This window comes from Alexandromys fortis, unplaced genomic scaffold (assembly GCF_014885135.2).
Source record: "Alexandromys fortis isolate MF-2015 unplaced genomic scaffold, M_Fortis_MF-2015_v1.1 scaffold_26, whole genome shotgun sequence".
NCBI lineage: Eukaryota > Metazoa > Chordata > Mammalia > Rodentia > Cricetidae > Alexandromys > Alexandromys fortis.
In genome coordinates, this window is record NW_026067894.1 from 11,185,247 (window position 1) to 11,207,827 (window position 22,581).

The 22,581-nt window shown below is 43.7% G+C and overlaps 1 protein-coding gene across 4 annotated transcripts in view; it reads left to right on the forward strand.

The window, feature by feature from the left end:
• Positions 1–22,581, forward strand: part of Zcchc17 (zinc finger CCHC-type containing 17) — a 48,099-nt gene that overhangs the window by 3,788 nt on the left and 21,730 nt on the right. The window contains exons 2-3 of one of the 4 annotated variants that reach the window (XM_050153825.1): positions 2,443–2,563; positions 12,592–12,649. The exons of 1 other annotated variant lie outside the window; for it this stretch is intronic. In XM_050153825.1, the coding sequence (XP_050009782.1) occupies positions 2,498–2,563; positions 12,592–12,649 (124 nt within the window). In that variant the 5' untranslated portion in view covers positions 2,443–2,497. The remainder of the gene's footprint in view (positions 1–2,442; positions 2,564–12,591; positions 12,650–22,581) is intronic. 2 more of the 4 variants (XM_050153832.1, XM_050153837.1) reach the window with 2 other exon arrangements.

The window sequence follows — 22,581 nt, forward strand, 5'->3', positions numbered from 1 at the left end:
CCCAAGTGCTGGGATTATTAAAATTACAGGCAGGAACCATTACACCCAGCTTAGTTGCTAGGTTTTCAGCCTAAGCTTAGCGATCTAAGCTTAGAGGCTTTTCATCATGCAAGTGCATGATCAGAATAGAACCTCTGTCTGGAGACACACTGTGTTCTTTCCTTATTACCATTCTGACAAGTGTGCCTTTTGTTTTGTTTCTCAAGACATGGTTTCTCTGTGTAGCCCTGGCTGTCCTAGAACTCACTCTGTAGACCAGGCTGGCCTTAAATTCAGGGATCCATCTACCTTTGCCTCCCAAGTGTCGGGAGTAGAGGTGTGTTCACTGTGTCTGGCTTTTGTTTTTTGTTTTTTTGAGACACAGTCTCAGTGTATAACCTTGGCTGGCTTGGGGTTATTATAGACCGGGCTGGCTTCAAACTCAGAGGTCTACTTCTGCCTCCCAAATACTAGGATTAAAAACATCCTTCACCACTGGCTTCTTTCTGATGTTTTTCAGATCTAGGCACACATACTCTTTCTTCCAAAAGTCTTCCCCTGATAAACAAATAACAACAGTAGTGATAAAAAGAATGAAGCCACCCAGGTGTGATGGCCCATGCCTGTAGTAGTTATTTGGAAGGTTGAGGTAGGAAGATTGCTTCATCTCAGGAGCTCAACAGTAATCTAGGTGTAGCCTGGGCAATGTAATGAGACCTCATCTCAAAATAGTGGTGACGGGGTTAGGGAGGATGCAGTTCAGTGGTCAAGTCTTGCTTAGCCTGTGCAGAGTTCTAGATTTGTTATGTCTTACCATAAATGAACAAGCAACTATCCTGATCAAAGCCAAGCGTGGTAGCTCTGGCTTGTAATTCCAGCACCATGGAGGCAGATGCACAAGTTCAAGGACAACCTGAGCTAGTTAGGAAAACTCTTGTCTCAAAAATCAAAAAACTAGACTAGGAAGATGGCTCAGCAGCTAAGGATACTTGCTGTGCAAGTGTGATGATGAGGGCCTGAGTTCAAAACCCCCAAGTCCACATAAAGAGCCAACTATGGCTACTTATGTGTATAAATCCCGTGCTAAGGGGAAGGAAGCAGGGCTTACTGGGGCTTAGTGACTGCCACCCTAGCTCTAGGTTCAGTGAGAGATCCTGTCTCAAGGGAATAAGATGGAGAGGGATAGAGCAGGAACCTGACATCTCTGGCCTCCATGAACACATGTGGGCAGGCACACTAATACATAGGCATGCCCATACACCACATGCAAATAAATACAAATAAAATTGAAGAAATGACAACATCCTAGATAAGCTAACCAACCAAACAAACAAAACCTCTACTTACCTGAAAATCCAATACCTTAATGACTTTGGTTAAGTAACAGGTCAGAAAGAAGAGCCATCCAGATTCCCAAATGCCACAAGTAGGATACTGAGATGTGGATGAGAGTGCATGCGTGGTGTGTTCTAACGGCATTATTTTTTGGAAGTTATCCATGTAAAGGACTGTTTGCACATTTCTTTCTTTGTGTTTCTGGGGATGACTTACAGTTTCATGCTGCATGTTAGGGAATTTCTCTGACATTAACACCCATATCCAGCCCCATTAGTTATTGTATATGTGTGTTATGTGTATGTTCATACAAGTGTGTATGTGGGTGTACATGCATGTGTGGAGGCCAAAGGTCAATGTTTGTCTTCCTTGATTACTCTTGTTTGTTTGAGACGGGTGTCATTATATATCTCTGGCTATCACGGAACTCATTCTGTAGACCACGCTGGCCTCAAGGTCACAGAGATCTACCTGCCTCTGCTTCTGGGATTAAAGGTGTGCACCACCATTCTTGGCCTCTTTACCTTTTGGGACACAGTCACCCACTGTCCCAGTTTGGGTTTCTGTTTCTGTGAAGAGACACTATGACTGCAGAAACTCTTATAAAGGGAAACATTTATTTGGGACTGGCTTATTGGTTGGGAGGTTCAGTCCATTATCACGGTGCGAAGCATGGCAGCATGCAGCAGACATGGTGCTGGAGTAGGAGCTGAGAGTTCTACATCGTGATCTGCAGGCAGTGGGAGAGAGGAGAGCCACTGAGCCTGGGCTTGAGCTTCTGAAACCTCGAAGCCCACCCCCAGTGACACACTTCTTCCAACAAGATCATACATACTCCATCAAAGCCATACCGGCTATAATGCCACTCCCTATTTGCCTATGGGGTCATTTTTATTCAAACCACCACACCCATTGTACCTAGAGCTCATCAGTCTATCTGGTGAGTAATCTCTTGGGATCCATCTGTCTGTCCCCTACCCCTGGGGTTACAGTCATGTGCCTCTGTGCCTGGCTTACTGTGGATCTAAACTTAGGTCCTCGTGCCTGTGCTGTAGACTCTTTAATGGTTGAGTCATATCCCCAACCCCTCATTAATACAGATGTCTAATTGTTGTTTCTTTCTGAAAGGACGTTTGAATTAGCTTTAGCAGAAGAGAAATGGAGGAGCCGTAGAATATTAAGGATGAATTCAGGAAGGCCTGAGACCATGGAAAACTTGCCTGCACTCTATACTATTTTTCAAGGAGAGGTATGTTTTGCGCTTTGAAACTTCCGTTTTGGAGTGTGTTAGGAACATACTGAGGGAGGGAAGCACCGGGTTATTCTCCTGTCCGCCTGGAACTATTTCGCATGGGAAGTCCACTGGACCCTCTGGTGCACATCTACCTTCCCTATGCTACAGACTTCTGTGTGCTTGATACCTTCATTTTGGTGCCTGAAAGCATCTCTAACTTAGATTTTAAACTTTTTTTTAACCCCACAAAATAGGTTTCTTCACCAGTCCTATTCCATTTTAGCAGATGGAATTGCTATCCATTTGGTGCTAAAGCTAGAAATCTGGCCATTGTGCCTGTTTCCATCCTTTGACTGGTCTTGATTTTCTCTGTAGTTCCTCCGTGAGTCTTAATTTTATCTGCAGTCTGCATGCTTGTTTACGCCTTTGCCACCCCTTAGTCCAAGCTCTTTATCTCTTGCTTGGCTCTGACTGGAATTTCTCACTTCTGTTGCAGCCTCTCTCCAATCTGTTCATGACACTGCACCCAGAATAATATTTCAAAAACAGATCATAGCTAGGAATGTGACTGAGCTGGTAGAACGCTTGCCCAGTATGCAGGACGCCTTTGGGTTCTGTCCCCAGCACCACGAAGACAGGGTGTGGTGATGCAGCCCTGTAATCCTAGCACTGAGGAGATGGAGGCAGGAGGGTTAGAAGTTCAAATAAGGATGTTAAGCTTGGTGGCAAGCACTGTACCTGCTAAGCTATTTGCCAGCCCTGATTTTGGTGAATTTTGAGATTTTGATCCAGGGTCTCACTCTATAGTCTAGACTGGTCCCAAACTTACTTTGTAAGCAAGCCTTGGCCTCAATTATAGCAGTCTTGCTGTATCGGCCTTCCGTGTTTTATAATTACAAGCACGAATTACTATACTTGGCTGTGGTTGAATGTTTTCTCTGTCCCGCTGGCCCCCTGAACTGGTTTCTTTCCTGCTCACGGGTTCCTACAGCCACTTGTGAAATAATACTCTGAGGCTTAATATCAATTACAATTGTTTGGCCAATTGCTCAGGCATATTACTGGCTAGCTCTCAAAATAAAAATAACCCTTTTCTATTAATCTGTGTATTAATGCCACATGGCTGTGACTTACCAGTAATGCCCTGGTATGTTACTCCTTTGGTGGTTACATGGTGTCTCCCTGACTCTGCCTTCTTTCTCTCTGTATCTTTGTTTGGATTTCTGGCTCTATTCTGCCTGGCCACTGTCTGAAACAGCTTTATTCATCAACCAATGAGAGAGACACATATTCACAGCTACATTATCTTCCTTTTTCTGTCTAATTAAAAATGGAAGGTTTTAACTTTATTTTTTTTAAATATTTATTTATTATGTCTACAACATTCTGTCTGTGTGTCTGCCTGCAGGCCAGAAGAGGGCACCAGACCCCATTACAGACCCCATGTGGTTGCTGGAAATTGAACTCAGAACCTTTGGAAGAGCAGGCAATGCTCTTAACCTCTGAGCCATCTCTTCAGCCCAGGTTTTAACTTTAACATAGGAAAATTACATATAACAAAACAGGTATCAAGCAAGAATTACAGTTGCAATATCCAGTTTCTTTATATTTGACAAAATTAAAGAAAATACTCTGCCATCTATCTTATCTTTGTTAACCTAAAGTTTCATGTCTAATTTATCTTTTATCATAACTAAGGAAAGCTATAGATATATAAAGATCCCAGAAGAATATAATGTTACTTAAGTAAACTGGAAGTGCATTATAAGCAACTTTTAAAACTCTAGAAATGATAGAAACAGTCACCTACAGTTATTCTGTAATGTTGGGGCATCCATCTTTAGCCTATAGGCCTAGAGTGTCTACCAGACTTCTCAGTGAAACAGGAAATGTGAAACTGTCCCATCTGTATTCGTAGTTTGCCAGTCAGTTTCCTCTGTGCCCTGCAGAATGTCTGGCAGACTCTTCCATGAAGCAGGAATCCTGAAGGACTGTCCCATCTTCAAATTCAGCACTCACTTTCCCATGGGTCCCGCTTATCCAGTTTATATAGCATACAGTCAAGCAGTGCAGGCAAGAGCAGTTTCTTGCCCCACTGAAGGAAAACTCCATAATGAGTTTCTTCGATGCCCATCATCCTCTTTGAAGTAATTGCTGCTGCCAGGAGCACATGTGTCTCACTGTTGAGAAAAGTCTAAATTCTTAAAGCATTTTAAATGCCATATTTTGTAGGTCGTTGAGTTTTCGAAGATTACCTATCCATCTGAAATATATCTCTGAATATCTAGAAAACCTAACTAACATGTCTATAAGTTTGACTGTTATAGATGACTGGTACATTTTTAAATGAACTACATAAACATAATTATTTAAACAAGAGTAGAAATATACATATAGTATAGCAAAATTGATCTTAAATTTGTATCAATAAACCAAAATCCATACCAATGGAAAGTATTCATTTCTATATCATCCCCCTTTTTTCTTTAGGATAAAAGATTGACTATGACCATCAATCATTTATAACCAGCCCCCTTTAAATGAAAACAAACATTCATAAACAATATTTTGGGAATTTGGTCATAGTTTTTATACTACTTGCTGCTGATTGGGTGTTGTTAATCTTATGGGGATCCTGAGAAAATTTAGAATTATGGTTAAATCTTATTTGGGGCATCCTGTGTGGTTAGTTCATCTCAGCCAGCAGTCCTGAAGCTGTTGTGAGTGTTGGATCACCTGGGCCATTGTTTCAGGGGGTCTTGTTTTATCAAATTGTATTAATCTGGAAGCAATCCACAGGTTCTTATATTCCGTGGAAACAAAAGTAGAACCTCTTTTCCAAAGCAACATATCCTGAGACACAAATTTTGAGTTCAAGATAACTTTATGTTGGTTTAACACATAAAGTTAAATGGGCCTCCACAATCCATGGCCCATTATTTTTTTACTCTTTTCTTTTAAGAATCTTAGTTTATCATCTTTAAATTACTTTTATATCTCTGACTCTTTCTTTTATCCTCTCTCTTTCAAGCCCATGCACATTTATCAAACACACTGTGGCCCTTTTAGAGGCCTCCCCCCCTTTTTGTCTAAATATGTTCTATTGCATATCTGTAATCCTTTTCTGATCAAGAGCATTTTTTTTTACTGGTGATATAATATTTTTTTTCATTTTTTATTATTGTTTTTATTATTTTTTTTTATTGAAAAAAAAATTCTGCCTCCTCCCAGCCTCCCATTTCCCTCCCCCTCCTCCCCCCCCTCTTCCCCCCCTCCCTCTCCAGTCCGAAGAGCAGTCAGGGTTCCCTGCCCTGTGGAAAGTCCAGGGTCCTCCCCCCTCCATCCAGGTCTAGGAAGGTGAACATCCAATCTGGCTAGGCTCCCACAAAGCCAGAACATGAAGTAGGATCAAAACCCCGTGCCATTGTCCTTGGCTTCTCATCAGTCCTCATTGTTCGCCATGTTCAGAGTCCGGTTTTATCCCATGCTTTTTCAGTCACAGTCCAGCTGGCCTTGGTGAGCTCCCAATAGATCAGCCCCACTGTCTCAGTGGGTGGGTGCACCTCTCGTGGTCCTGACTTCCATGCTCATGTTCTCTCTCCTTCTGCTCCTCATTGGGACTTTGGGAGCTTAGTCCAATGCTCCAGTGTGGGTCTCTGTCTCTATCTCCATCCATCGCTAGATGAAGGTTCTATGGTGATATGCAAGATATTCATTAGTATGGCTATAGGATAGGGTCATTTCAGGTTCCCTATCCTCAGCTGCCCAAGGAACTAACTAGGGACATTGCCTTGGGCACCTGGGAGCCACTCTAGGTTCAAGTCTCTTACCAACCCTAAGGTGGTTCCCTTAATTAAGTTATGTGATTCCCTGCTCCTCTATCCAAAGAGCATTTTTTTAAAATGCTAAGTGGGCATGGCTAGGACCAATACTGCAGCTTTGCCTGTTGGCTCCACCCCATCCAATATGGCAGAGGTGTGTTCACCACCAGCTCTGGAGCCATGCTCACCACCCCACCTCAGGAACGCAGCAGGTCCATGTTGCTGTTAAGCATCTTGAAGCATGCACAAACCCCAGTTAAGTGCTCTGTAGCAGGTTCTGCTGAAAGAGAAAGAACCAGAGCCGTCCGTGCTGCCAACATGAACCAGAAACCTGTCTCTTAAAGAAGCTGCATCTCTGCTTGGGCCAGCAAACCAATCCTATCTGAAGAAATGCAACTACCAAGAAGCGACACTTGACTCCCATTTTTGTGGGTCTAGAAGCCCTTTTTAAAACTTTCTCAGCCTTTATGTGGATATACATGCTCACATTGGATGCCAATTGTAGTTGAATGTTTTTCTCTATCCCACTGATCCCCCTGAACTGGTTTCTTTCCTGCTCTTGGGTCCCCTTAGCCGCTTATGAAATAACACTATGAGGCTTAATATCAATTACAATTGTTTGGCCAATGGCTCAGGAATATTACTGGCTAGCTCTCAAAATTGAACTAACCCATTTCTATTAATCTGTGTATTAATGCCACATGGCCATGACTTACCAGTGATGCCCTGGCATGTTACTCCTTTGGTGGTTACATGGTGTCTCCCTGACTCTGCCTTCTTTCTCTCTGTATTTTTGTTTGGATTTCACACCTGGCTCTATTCTGCCTGGCCACTGGCTAAAACAGCTTTATTCACCAACCAATGAGAGAGACAGCATAGAGAAGTACATCCTACATCACTTGCCTAATATGTGCTTTTATTTGCTACCTTTAAGTAAGATGGTCTGGCAAGAGAGAGAGAGAGAGAGAGCATCACAGCTTTTCAAAAAATTTATTGAGGCAGGATCTCACTTTGTAGCCATAGCTGGCCTAGAACTCACTATTTAGACCAGGCTGGCCTTAAACTCACAGAGAGATCCATCTGGCTCTGTCTCCTGAGGACTGGGATTAGAGATAAAATGTTATCACCACACCTAGCCTCTTTTATTTTTTCTTTGTTTTTGAAATAGAAAGGTTAGTCTCTGTCTTTCTTAAGATTTCTGTTGCTTTGATAAAACATCCCCAAAAGCAACTTAGGGAGGAAAGGGTTTGTTTCACTTACCCTTCTATATCACAGTCCCTAAGAGAAGTCAGGACAGAAACTCAAGGTTGGAGCCTGGAAACAGGAACAGTGGCAGGGAAGGATACTGCCTTTGCTTCACTCCCCATGACTCGCTTAACCTGCTTTCTTCAACAACTCAGGACCACCTGCCCCGGAACTTACAGAGCAATGGGCCCTCCTATATCACTCATTAATCAAGAAAATGCCCCACTGGCAGTCTGGTGGGGGCATTTTCTCAGTTGAGGCTCCTTCTTCCCAAATAAATCCAGTTTGTGCTATGTTGACAACAGACTAGACAGTCTAGAAGTCACTGTAGTCCAGACCAATTTGGAACTTGGGAACTTGTGACTACTCCCTTCCCTCCACCCCCAGAACACTTAAGGGCTTCACAGTTCTGATTGCTTTTTCAGCACGTGGTGTAGGAGGACATGGTTATCCAGATAACCTTATACATACCTGTAATCCCAGGCCGTGAGAAATGCAGGGAATCATACCTGTTCAAGCCAGCCTGGGCTATAAAATGAAAGTCTGTCTTGAACAAATCACTTAAAAGAAAAAACAAGCCAGACGTGGTAGTGTACACCTTTAATCCTAGGGATGCAGGGGCAGGTGGATCGCTGAGTTTGAGATCAGCCTGGTCTACAGAGTGAGTTCATCTGCTAATATTTACATGGAGAACTAGTTGATTTTTTTTTTTTTTTAGCTTTATTTATATAGTGTTTTGTCTGCATGTACACCTGCAGTCCAGAAGAGGGCGCAAGATCTCATTACAGATGGTTGTGAGCCATCATGTGGTTGCTGGAAATTGAACTCAGGACTTCTGGAAGAGCAGCCAGTGTTCTTAACCACTGAGCCATATCTCCAGCCCAGTTACATTAAGACTGAAAATAAAGGCCAGGTGTAGTGTCTCAACCTTTCATTCCAGCATTTGGGAGGTAGAAGAAGCCCAGTCTCTGAGATCAAGGCCAGCCTGGTATACATAGTAAGTTCTAGGCCAGCTAGAGCTACACAGTAAGACCCTATCTTAAAAACAAATAAGCAAACAAGCAAAATTAAAAAAAAAATCAAACTCCTAAAGTGTGTTAGCACACACAGACACACATGCATGTACACACACTCTATGTGTATATCTCTGTAAAACGAATTCCTTTTAGAGGCTAAGAGACTCTTAGAAGCTAAGTAACCACCCAGTGATTAATGAATTGACGAAGCTGGGGTTTGAATCTTCTGAGTTTGCTCACTGCTGGGGTTGTGCGCATGCACTGAAACATATGGAGGAAGCAGCAGCTGCAAGAGAGCAGTGTTTTCAGTGGGTGGTAGTGGGTAGGTGGATGGCAGGTCAGGGTGTTTGCGTGCTTCCGTTACAGCATTTACACAGTAGTAGTTTCACGTCACTAGCTGCTTGTGGTGGTTTATCGTGAGACTCCAGATTCTTTTAAAAAGTCAGGTTAGGCATCTGTATTTTATAAGTTGCTTTTTATTTCATAGCTTTTATTTCATAGCTGCTGTATAAATACTGGAATACGACTGTGCCTCCAGCTGGAAGGACGAGTTGTCCTTGAAGAATCTGGTCCAGCTTGTGTTCTAGGATTCGTTTTATGGGCTTAGTAGGGATGGTAGCAGTGTGCAGACTGAATGGAGGAGAAGCCAGTATCCATTGTCTTCTCATCCTCTGAGACCTCACTGCCAGTGTCTATTAAATGTGGGGGTATGAGGATAGCAGTGGGAGCCAGGGTTTGACTTAGACTTGCCACAGACAAAGAAATGCTTGAGGGTGGTTAGTGTTGGTGAGGTAGAATGTCACTGGAGTACAGTTAAAGATGTCTGTTGTGTGCCTAGATGTGCTACTCTTTAACTTTGGACCAGGATCTCTGAGCCTCAGGTTCCTCATTGACATTGTGAGGAGAACAAGTTTCAAGGCCAGTGCAGGCTCTTGTCTAAAGATGGAAATTAATTTTACCCACGGCCTGAGTTTCAGCTGAGATAATTGCTGAATTTCCCCCTTCTGCCCTCCTGAGTCATCTGAGTGACGATTCTTGGGACCCCAGGAAGACTGTATGCTCATCTAAGGCAGGTGCCATCCTGTTCATTTCATCTCTGACTGCACCCTAGGAGACACACTGATGGAAGCACCTGGTGCTGGAAGTAGGCTAGAATACCTTTTCCTTACTCGAGAGTTGACTGTGTCTGTTCTGAAGCCCATTAACCTTCCCTTTTGGGAGAGGCAAAATTAAGGTCTGTTATTATCTCTAAAGACGATAATGTGGCCCTGGAGCTTCAGGATTGAGAAGTTATTTTGTCTTAATTTACAGCAGCAAGGTGGTTTGAGCCCTAACTTCCAGATGTTCTTGTTAAGTTTTTCATATAACTGTGCTCCTTAATAATGCCATGCAGTGTGTGATTGCTCAGCCTGTTTTGTGGTATCCTGGAGCAAATGTCAATCAAAGTGCCTTAAGTGAGACAGAAAGAAAAGGTTTGCTTTTATTTTTATTAAAAACAGAAAGTCTTGGGCTGGAAAGTTGGTCCAGCGATTAGGAGCACTTGGCGTTCTTACAGAGGACACAGGTTCTTTCTGTGGTGACTACGAGGTGACAGATGATCATCTGTGGCTCCAGTTCTAGGTGACCAGTGTCCTCCTTTGACCTGTCGAGGCACCAGGCATGCATTCAGTGCATGTACATCAAACAACATACCCATTCCTAAAGGAATGTAAAATAATTTTTTAGAAAGGGAATTACTTTATCTGGGACCATTTTCACAGAGAACAAATTTCTTTGTGAACTTGGTTAAGTGCTTTCTATCTCTAGTCTTCTCTCATCTCATTTGAAAGATGACAGGCTGGGGCCAGCTAATGTCTTTGTTGCTTTGGGATTTCACCCTGCTCATGAAGTTGGACTCCTGGCAGTCTTCCTGCCTCGTGCTTACTCCCCATCCTCCTATTCCTCATGTTAGCTCTGCAGGTGTGCGCCACTGTGCCTGGCTGGACCACTAATATCTAACATCTTTCTTTTTAAAAATATTTATCTTTATTTTGTGTGTATGGGTGTTTTGTTTGCATGTTTCTGTGCCACAGGCCTGCATTGCCCTTGCAGGCCTGAAGAGGGCACTGAATCTCCAGGAACTGAAGTTACAGATGGTTGTTACCCCCTGTGCTGGGAACAACAGCTGTTCTTAAACACTGGGGCATCTCTCCAGCCCCTTTAATATCTTTCTTAAAGCCCTTCTGGCTCCACCTTGTCATGGTTTGGTAATTGTACTATTTTTTTGTTTGCTTGTTTGTTTTTGTTTTGGAACTTTTTGATCCTTTCTTTCTCATAGCTTGTTCCTCCTCTGTATACACCAGGAGTATAGAACTTTAGGTTTATAACCCTTCCTTCATGGTGTAGCATAGAGAATTAGTTCAGGTATCCTGTCCCTGTAAAAATGAGTAGAGAGGGGCCAGCAAGATAACTCAGTGGGTAAAGGCACTTGACACCAAGCCTGACCACCAGAGTTTGATCCCTAAAATTAACTGATGGAAGGAGAAAACTAACTTCTCAGAGTTGTTTCCCGACCTCCATACACACGTGATATGGCACACATGTATACGCATAACACAAAATAAAAGTGGGTGTTTGTTTTAAATGCAACGGGCTGGAGAGATGGCTCAGTGGTTACGAGCACTGGCTGCTCTTCCAGAAGACTCTGGTCTGATTCCAAGCACCCACATGGTATCACACAACCATCTGTAGCTCCAGTTTTAGAGGATGTAATACATGCTTCTAGTTTCTGTGGGCTCTGCAAGCACATGGTATACAGACATAGAAAACCTAAACCATACACATAAAAGTAATAAGATGTTTCTTTTCTAAATGTGAATGTCTTTAATCCCAGCACTCAGGAAGCAGAGGCAGGCATATCTCTGGCCTACATAATGAGTTCCAGGCCAGCCAGACCTACAGGGTGAGACCCTGCCCCAATAACACACAGAAAGCCAGTTATAGTGACTCGTGCATACATTCTAGCACATGGGATTCTGAGCCTGGGGATTGCCGTGAGTTTCAGGTCAGCCTGGGCTACAGTCTGAGACCCTGGATTGAAACAAAACACCAAAAATATAATAAATAAACAATGATAAATAAAGAGGAGAATGAAATTCTAAAAATATTTATACCATCTAATATTGAAGTGAAGCAGGAGACTTGGGGCTCCAGGGACCCAAATTCTGCCCCCAGCTTGGTTCCGCCAGTCTTAATCTTCCTGTACTTCCTCATCTTGAGTTACAAGGCATCAAAAGTGACACCCTGTTGAATGTGCGTCCTGTGCTAGACTCCAGTGCCAGGTACACAGTGCTTATCTTTTGCTACCTATAACAGCAATTGGGAACAAATGGAGTTTAGGCCCCAGGTAGGAAATGGCAAAGTTAGGATTAGAAGCCACACCTGCCACTGCAAAGCCCTCACGCTTTCTCTTGTCTCCCCTGCAACATAGGATGTTCCCATTCCTAGTTGTCGCCAGGAGAAAACAGGATGTCAGACATTGCAGCTGTCACATTGCCTTTGGCCCTTACAAATCCAGGAGCAACTCTGGTGAAAATTAAGAATGAGTTCAGATTCCAGGGCTGGTACTCAGGAGTTCTGGGCTGGGGTTGTCCCTCCGTGCATCCGCTTATTCTCTGTCGTATGTGAATGACAGTGTCAACTCTGTACAGTCATGAGGGGTTTTTGAAGTATTTGTAGTGAATATGGAAATGTTAGTGAGCATCTTGTTGAGTCCTTTTGTTGTGATGAAGCTAAAACAGTGATTGCCTGAGGTGGAGGGATAAAAGGTTCTGGAAAGAACACAGTTTAACTTCATGCTCGGCCTTGCCCACACAGTGAGTTGGAGGCCAACCTGCATTACCTGAGATCCTCTGTCGAAAATATAAAGAGGAAAGGTTGGTTCTCAGTTGTGCAACATTGATTTTTCATTTTGTCTTTATAGGTTGCTATGGTGACAGACTATGGAGCCTTTATCAAAATCCCAGGCTGTCGGAAGCAAGGTGGGAGCCCACAATGGGGAATTCAGCACTTCCACTGCACTCATTCCACTGTGGTCCCACCACATTCTCACTATAGGACTTCAGGTTTTCAGATAGTCGCTGGCTTTACTTTATTTTCAGTGTAGCAGTAGGGATAAAGAGTTCTGTGTTCATGAGTGTCTGCCTATGAGTATGTGTGTAGGTGCACTGTACGTGTGCCTTGGTCTCAGGCTTACCAAGAGCAACTAACTGAGCACTAAATTGACATTTGTTCTTAAAGACTGGAGAAGCATTTTAGCAGTATGTAGTGGCCCAGGCTTGTAATCCTAGCACCCAGAAAGTGGAGGAAGGAAGGATGCCACAAGTTAATGAGCAGCCAAAGACTCCATAGTGAGACTCTGTCTGTAAAAACAAACAACAGCAGGAAAAGGGAACTAAGGAAATGGCACTGAGAACCTGAGGAATTGAGCCCAAATCTCCAGAACCCACATCAAAAGCCAGGCACAGCATACATTCTTGTAAACCTAGCATTGGAAGGCAGAGACTGGCTAGCCAATCTAGTCTCAGTGAGAGACCCTGACTCAGGGCACTGCAGCAGAGAGTGATAGAGTAAGAACCCTGATGACCTGCTGTGACCTCTGCATGCACGTGTGCACCTGCACACATACTGTCACACCACCCATTGCAGTGGGTCTGAAACCAGCTGGGGCTACGAGACCCTGTCACAGAAACAAAAATCAGGGTCAGTGAGATGTCTCAGTGGGTAAAGGCAACTGCCACCAAGCCCTCTGGAGGACTTGAGTCCAATATCCTGAATCCGCATGGTAGAAGTAGAGAATTGACTCTTGCAAGTTGTCTTCTGACCTCCATAAGTGCCCCCCACACATAAAAATTAGTAAAAAAACATGTAGTGTCAAAGGCCCCACATTGGGCACCATCTGTCGGAAACTCATGTTCCAGGGTAGGAGCATGAGGATTAGAATATTAAGCAAAAGGAGCAGAGGTCTAAGAGAAATAAGAAGCAGAAACACAGAACAGCATTGGGAGGGGCCTTCAGTGGGTACTGAATCCCCTTCGGTTATTTTCCACAGGCTTATATACTTCACTCCTAAAGGGGAGGAGGGAGGCCACAGACTTAATTAACATGATATAAGGAATAGACTTGAATGCACCAACTTTGCTCCTGGTGGAGCGAATCTACCTCTAACACAAAATGCTAACTAACCACACCCTAGGTCAGAATCTCTCCTGTGTAGCCACGTCTGTTGTCAGTAACTTTGTAAGCAAAAATAGGCTCAGACTTTCTGACTTCCAGTCAAGGTGGAGCAGACTCACATCTGTGGGTCCCCACAATGTATTAAAAACAAACCAGTAAAAACTATAAAGCTGGGCATGGTAGCATACACTTTGACTCAGCATTCATGAAGCACAGGCCATCCAAGGTTACGTAGTGAGAGACCCTGTCTCAAGAAAATCAAACTACAAAAATGCATACATGAGACAAGGCAATCTCAATTTATTGACGTGGCAAAATTTCTAAATTACTAAGGATTTTCAAAACCAGCTGTAGAGTATTTGTGTGATGTGCCCCTCCCTTACCCTTTTGAAGAGGATGTACCCATGTCTCTGTATTTTAAGTGATTGTGTGTGTTCAGAAGACTATTGAACAAACACCTCCCAGTGTCCTCCTGTGGTAGTTGACTTGCTGAGAAGAAGGCACAGGAGAGGGATTTTTCACTTCTTGGAGTCTTTTATAGTTTTTTTCAGTCAGAAGGCTGTGTAGATCTGTGGCTCATAAAGCTGTGCCATTAGCCTTGGAGCCCACTGTTCTGGGCATCCCATCCTCGCAGTAAGTGGCTAACCAGTGCTTTTCAAGCTGGCAGTCAACGGGCTCTAATTAAGTTCCTGTTTTATGCTGCCTGGGACTTAGTGAGGTGGAGCTCGCCCCACCCTCCAGGATCACACCTCTGTCTGCCTAGAGACAGGTTTTCTTGTTAGTGTACTCGTCATGGCCGCCAGTGCCAATTTCATGTGAGCCTTTATGTGACACTTTGGGGACTTTGTGGAGATGAAAAGCCTGCTACCTTTCAGCAGTCAGTTTTCACCTCGCTTGTCTGTTCCCTGTCAGATAATGCCTGTGATAGTGGCTGACAGCTTACACGTGGATCTGTCGGTCTGACAGCTGTGGCAGTCACAGCGAGAGCTCAGGGAGCCAGATAATGAGGAGGGAACTGGGGGCTTTAACTCTAGCATTTTGTGTAGGCTTTGTGGATAACTTGGGCGGTTGACTCCCCTACGGTGTGTCTAGTGTCTCAAGGGAGGATATCATTAGGACCCATCGTGAAAGGACTGAGCAATGAGGTAGCTGTGGTCTGATTAGAATGTAATGCTTTAGTTTGGGGAGATGCTAATTTGAATTATTTTCTGAGAACTCTTTAACCACTGTTGAGTTGAAGACCTCTTCCTAATATCCAGATCAAACTAAGTTTTCCATTTTTTTCTTTTTTTGGTTTTTCAAGACAGACTTTCTCTGAAGCTTTGGAGCCTGTCTTGGAACTAGCTTTTGTAGACCAGGCTGGCCTCGAACTCACAGAAATCCGCCTGCCTCTGCCTCCCGAGTGCTGGGATTAAAGTCATGAACCATCACTGCCGGCCAAGTTTTCCCTCCTTTTTTTTTTTTTTAACATTCATTTGTTTGTTCTGTGTATGCAAATGTGGCTTTGGGAACATGCCATAACATTTATGTGGAAGACAGAGTACAGCTGGGGATGCTCTCCTTCTGCTCTGTGGGTCCCAGGTTTGAACACAGGGCATCAGGCTCGGTGGCAAGCACCTTACCCACTGAAGCATCTTTCTGGCCCTGACCTTGGGTCTCTAGTGTTCCTCGGAGCACTATATGTCCTAGTGGTAATGCTACAAATCTGTTTTATTTAATTTTCTCACACATAAATTCTCAAAATTTTCTAATTTTGCATTTCTCTGGACACCAACAAAATATCCAGCAACTTTCAGTTCAATTCTGACCTTATCAGCCCTGAATTAGTATCAGATCCCATAGTTAAAGGGGCTCTATCCCACAAAATGGTCACCCCTCAGGTGCTCCTAAAGATGACCAGCCAGTTCTAATTTGGAGATTTCCATGACTGTTGTAATAGGAGCGGGCTACATTCCTGGCACCCAGCCACTTGCACGGCTAGCTTTATACCCAAAATAATTACATGGAAATTGTATTCTTTTGAACACTGCCTGGCCCATTAGTTCCAGCCTCTTATTGGCTAACTCTCAAATCTCGATTAACCCATTTTTAGTAATCTGTGTAGCCCCACGAGGTGTGGCTTACCAGGAAGATCTTAACCTGCGTCTGTGTCCAGTGGGAGAATCATAGCGACTGCCTGACTTGGCTTCTTTCTCCCAGCACTCTGTTCTGTCTACTCCGCCTACCTAATTTTCTGTCCTATCAAAGGGCCAGGGCAGTCTCTTTATTTAACCAATGAATTAACACAAAACAGAAGGCTCTCCCCCATCACATGACCCTCTCCTTAAGTTTGGTAATTTACTAGAGTAGACCAGGTGTGATCTATACCTGTAATTCCAGCACATGGGAAATAAAGGCAGAGGAATCAGAAATTTGGGCCAGCCTTGTCTACATAATAAATTGGAGGGCAGCCTGGGCTATCTGATACCCTGTTTTAAAAACCTGTTGAACAGAGCATGGTGCGGCACTCCTTTAATCCCAGTGCCACTCAGGAGGCAGAAGCAGATCTCAAAGTGTGAGGTCAGCCTGAGCTGCATAATAAGTTCCAGGCCAGCCAAGGCTACATAGTAAGACTGTCTCAAACAAAGACCCAAACACCAAAGCAAAAGTTCACAGAAATCAGGAAAACAGTTTCCTTACTGTTGCTGTTTGTGATGAGATGAGAAGAGTTCAGTAGCAAACAATGGAAGGGACATGTAGGACTGAGCCGAGTGGGGTGACAGTGTTGGTGCTCTCTATGTCTACCCAGCCTTGCACACTCCTCCCCAGCCCCAGCACTACACAGATCTCTGAAGGGCTCCCTTGCTCCCCATTCCCTAAGCAGGACTTCAATGGCTGGGGCTGAACGTCCCAACCTCTAGTCACTTGATTCTTCCTGTGACCATCCCCATCCCATCCAGAGACTGTCCAGGGACCTGCTGCTCTGTCACCGTATTAGCATGAACGCCAAAGGGGATTCTTATTTTTTAAAAAATATTTATTTATTTATTATGTATACAATATTCTGTCTGTGTGTATGTCTGCAGGCCAGAAGGGGGCACCAGACCTCATTCCAGATGGTTGTGAGCCACCATATGGTTGCCGGGAATTGAACTCAGGACCTTTGGAAGAGCAGGCAATGCTCTTAACCTCTGAGCCATCTCTCCAGCCCCAGGGGGATTCATATAACTAGTAAAGGTGTTCCTGTTACTAGATAGTCATGTTTTGTGGATTCTTTGTTGGAAACAAGGACAAAGACCAAAACAATACACACTCACATACATATATACTCACACTCACTCTTAAACACACATATACACAGACCCAACACATATATACACACATACACATTCTATTCACACATACATACACATACATTCAAATGTGTACTTTTTATTTTTATTGACATACGTGGGTATCACGGTGCACATGTGGAGGTCAGAGGACAGGTTTTGGGAGGCAGTTCTCTTTTTCCACCTTATGTTGTTTCTTATTTCTGGTTGGCTGCATCCTAGCTGGCTTGTTAGCTTCCAGGCGACTCCAGTCTCTGCCTCCCATTGCATTGTGGGAGTGCTGGGATTACAGGTGCGAGCCGATGCATTTGGCCTTTTGTGTGTGGGGTTCGGGGATGGAGCTCAGGTCCTCAAGCTTGCTGCCATTTGTAATTTTGTGAGGCTAGATCTCACACTGCCTGCTAGGATGGCACTCACAGTGGTCAGCCTACATAGGCTACGAGGGATGTGTTTTTTGTTATGCGCCACCCCACCCAGCCAAATGTATTTCTGTGTTTTATGTTTTACCATGATTGTGCACTCCAATTCAGGAGTTACTGACTTTTTATTTTAACAATTAAGCGTAAAATAGCTATGCTGCTAGTGACTGTCATAGTAAACAGTGGAGCCTTACACACCTAGACGTGGGAGTAAATTTAAGCAGTGTGTAAGGAAGTGAGGGAGACAGCCTTGAATTCATTTAGGTCGTTCAGATACAGTGGACAGTTGATAAGACTTACTGCATAGACACATGAATTCAAGTCCCAGCTCTGCCATTTACTGGTTTCTTGACCTGGGCAAATCATTTGGCTTTTTTACTCTTAGTTTCCTCACCTGTGGAATGGAGAGGACGTCTGTATTTTAGACTCTGGTTATTTGATTGACGGAACCGTCTTTCATTCTTCCTGGGATCCATTTTTGCCTGCAACATAGTGTTAGTAAGTGTTTGACTGTATTCTAATCCCAACAGATACAGGCATGAAGCAGTACCTTCTCTGCTTGTGTTACTGTCATGTGCTGGAGGTGAATCACAGAAAACTCTAGAGAAGGAATGTATAGACCCCAAAGATAAAGGAGAACTTTCATTTTGCTGGTTTGTTTTTTGTTTTTTTGGCATTTTACCCATCCTCTCCTGGATTGACAATTTCACCTTCTTGCTTTCTATCCAGTTGAAGTCGTAAAGAGATTACTGTTGAGCCTGAAGCAATGGGGAGCGCATCCTAAGGGGTGGCAGTAAGCTCTCTCTTACATAGTGATTGAGTAGTCAGCTCCTCCAGGTATCGGGGTTATGTTATTTTCTTCCTTTACTGACAGACATTCAGTTGGGACTCGTTCTGTTTAAGTGTCATGTTGGGTTTATTGAACATGATGATGGATTTCATACGCCCTTTGGGCATTTGTGGCTCCATTTCAGAAATCCAGGCACAGCAGCAGAGAATAGAGCTCAGTGGTACAGTGCTTGCCTCGTACGCACAGGGCGTGGGATTCAGTCTCAGGAGAGCAAGTGAAACTGTGAGTCTCTGCATCTGGAGCATCTACTGGAGTAGAACGGCCAGAGCCCACTGCCTGTAGGCAAACCACTCTTTCTGCTTTTTAGTACAGAGGGTGCTGTATCTCAGTGATAGAAAATAGGGATATGTTTTATGGTGTGAGGGCACTGACAGGCTCGTTCAAATTCATTCCATTTCTGTTATAGTTGATCCTGTGTCCATGGGCTGTGTCCATGGAGTCAACCAACTTTGAATCAGAAGAATTTGGGTGTGTGTTGGGGTGCGCAAAAGCCTAGATTGGAAGCACACTTCTACAATCCCAGTCCTGGGGACAGAGGCAGAAGGAGTATAGGTTTGAGGCCAGCCTGGGCCTCCATCCGAGACAGGAACCGTATATGTAAGGAGCATGTGAGATCTCCTCTTCTTGTCCTTGTCCTAACTACAGCTGTAGTACCAGTCTCACACTGCCAAGACAGGTGTGGACAGGTGTTCCTTGCAGGCACTGAGGATTCTTAGTTTTTCTTTTAGGGTTTTTGAGACAGGGTTTCTTTTGTGTAACAGCCCTGGCTGTCCTGGAACTTTGTAGACCAGGCTGGCCTTGAACTCACAGAGATTCAGAGATTCACCTATCTCTGCTTCCTGAGTGCTGGGATTAAAGGCCTGTGCCACCACTGCCTGGCTGGCTGTGAGTATTCTTACACAAATGTAGCCTGTGTACCTGTCCGGGCTACTTTTCTTCTGCTATGCTAAGACACCACGACCAAGGCAACTTATAGAAGAAAGAGTTTTTGGGGGCTTACAGTTTCAGAGGGTGAGTGTAATTGTTTTAATTTGTTTCCGATTTTTCACTTTTTATTCTGCCAGAAATGGCAGCTATCTCGTGGATCAAAAGGCTGTTGATAACGCTTGCTGAGAGGAGGATGCACTGTAACTGCCAGTGTTTCCTTGTAGCTTCCAGTGCTCTGTCGGGTGTCTTAGGTACATTAATCTCCTTTACATTGTACATTAATGATGGAGGCATTAATGAAATGAATTTCAATAATCTGAGGACTATTGTAGCCAAAACTGCCAAAGTGTGAGGTTTCCCTTTTCTTCAGGGATCTGAATTTCCTCTTCAAACTTTTCAGTTAGGCAAGACTGCTTATTACATTAGAATGGTTGGGGGATAAAACCCCAGAGGCATGAATTTTACTCAATTTGGAGATAACATGATGACCTAATTAAAAACTCAATTTATATTATATCTATATATTTACATATCAAGTATTTTGGAGATAAAATACCGATCTGTAGAATCAGCTCTCTTACATATAAGAGACCCATTGGCCATGGATAAAGAAAACAATGGCTCCTAATAAGAGCTCCAAACAGAAGGGATAAATACATTGAATTTCAGGCTCATACAAACACTTATGTGTATGCACCCAAGTTTGTGAGAGAGGGCGCTGATTCTTCAGCAGCCAGATGAGGAAGTGCATGCTTCTCAGTGCACTTAGAGTCTGAGGCCGCCTCACAAGTTTGAGGCTGGCTTAACCTGAACAGCAAGAATCTGTCTCAAAAATAAAACTTAAAAGGTCTCTCAAATTTCCTTGAGAGGGCAGTTACTTTAGACACAATTCCTAGTTTATGTCTCAGAATAATTATTTTCATTTTCTCCATAAGGAAATCTCCAAATTTTCTTTATTATAAAATATTTCAAAATTAGTGAAAGAGTTCATCTGTAATACTGTCTTCAGTGAAACAAAAGGATTTTTGTTTCATTGAACAAAACATTGAAAAAAGTTGAATGAAAGTTTCATTCAATTTAGGGAGGAAGGATTTGTTTTGCTTTTTGGTTGTGGTAGTTTGAGCATAATTGACCCCCATAATCTCATAGAAAGTGGCACTATTAGGAGGTGTGGTGGCTTTGTTGGAATAGGTTTGGTCTTGTTGGAGGAAGTGTGTGACTGTGTAGGTGCTATATATTCAAAATACCACCCAGTGTCTAGTCTCAAACTACTTCCTTGTTGCCTGAGTCAAGATATAAGGACTCAGCTCCAGCACCATGTCTGCCTGCATGCCACTGTGTCTTACCATGATGATAATGGACTGAACCTATGAAACTGTAAGTGAGCCACCACAATGAAATGTTTTCCTTTGTGAGAGTTGTGGTCAGCCAGGCAGTAGTGGCACAATCCTTTAATCCCAGTATTTGGGAGGCAGAGGCAGGCAGATCTCTGAGTTCGAGGCCACCCTGGTCTACAGAGTTGCAATAGAAACCCTAACTAAGACATTAGTTTTTGCTTTTTTGAGACAGGGTTTCTCTCTGTGTAGCTCTGGCTGTCTAGAACTTGCTTTGCAGACCAGGCCATCCTCAAACTTCAAGACCCACCTGCCCTTTTCCTCCCAAATGCTGGGATTAAAGGCATGTGCCACCACCACCCTGCCAGGAGAGAGATTATTTCAGTTTACAACTCCACCTTTGAACTCCAGCAGGACCCTGGAGGCCAGTATTGAAGCTGAAGCCACGGAGGGGTACTGCTCACTGGCTTGCTCAGACTGCTTTCTTATAGTGTCCAGGACCACCTGCCTGGGTAGAGGTCCCTCTTCCAAAGTGACTCTAGCTGGTGTTAAGCTGACATAAAACTAGCCAGCAGAGATACTACACCCATGGTCAGGGTTTTGGGTTACACTATATAATTTTATGTTGTACTATTCTTAACATGGAAAACTCTAGATGTGCACAGAACTAGACAGATTTTACTACGAAATAAATCACTGGCACGTTTGACTGGCTCTCCTAGGTTGAAGTAATTGCTGTACTTGTGTTGAGTGTTAGGTTGCTTCTAAGTTCCCATCTGTATGCATTGTGCCACATGGCAGCATTTGTCTGTAGCCCCAGCTACTCGGGGCTCATGCAACTAGATGAGTCTGCTCCCTGGTCAAGATGAGCATGGGTGCACAATCCAAATTGATTTCTTTAGGTCAGTTTCCTAGAAGTGGTTATAGAGACTGCTCGCCAGAACTCCTGGTGCAAAGGGACAGACACATGGTTTTGGCCAATATGGCTGGGGACTTCTATTTCCATCCTTGGTTAGTATCAGATGTGTCAGGTGTTTGTGTTATGTTTTGCTTTTAAAGAAAGGGTCTGCATACATAGCCCAGGCTGGCCTCAAGCTCCAGCATCTCTTCCAGGTGCTTGGGTTACAGGTAGCTGTGACCAGACCTCAGTTTATAACCCTAGGCTCTGTCTACTTGGTTGCTTTACTTTCCTCTGACAGACTCTTGCCACCTGCTGGTCAAGATGGGTATCGACAGCTTTTGTAGTTGGAGTAGGATGAAGGCATTGGTGGTTTCTTGTGTCTCTCCCTGAATCAGCCAGTTTCTATGGTCAGTAAGATGTAGGACCATGATTGTCTGGACTATATCTTGGAATATAGAAAGAAGGTTGTTCTCTAAAGGAGTTCACCTTCAACATTCAGGAAAGAGGTGTTTTTTAATTACTATAAGGGACTGGAGAGATGGCTTGGCAGTAAAGAGCATGGATTGCTTTGCCAGAGGATCCAAGTTCAATTCCCAGAACATCAGGTGTTTCTCAGCCAACTGAAATCCAGCTCCAGGAGATCTGACACCCTGGACTCTGAGGGCACCTGCACTCATATCTACAGACACAATTTAAGAATAATTTAAAGCTGTTATTGCTGTTTTGATTTGTGTTTTGAGACAAGTCTCTATATACACAGCCCTAGCTGTTCTGGAACTCGCTATGTAGATGAGGCTGGCCTTGAACCCAAAGAGATCCACTTACTTGCCTCTGCCTCTCAAGGGCTGAGATTAATGATGTGTGCCACTATGCCCAGATAAAGTTAAAACTATTTTAATTACATAATTTAAATTTTTTTTGTGGTGCTCAGATCAAACTCAGGACCTTTACATTTAGGCAAGTATGTGTGCTCCTCCTGTTCCTGTGCTCCTCCT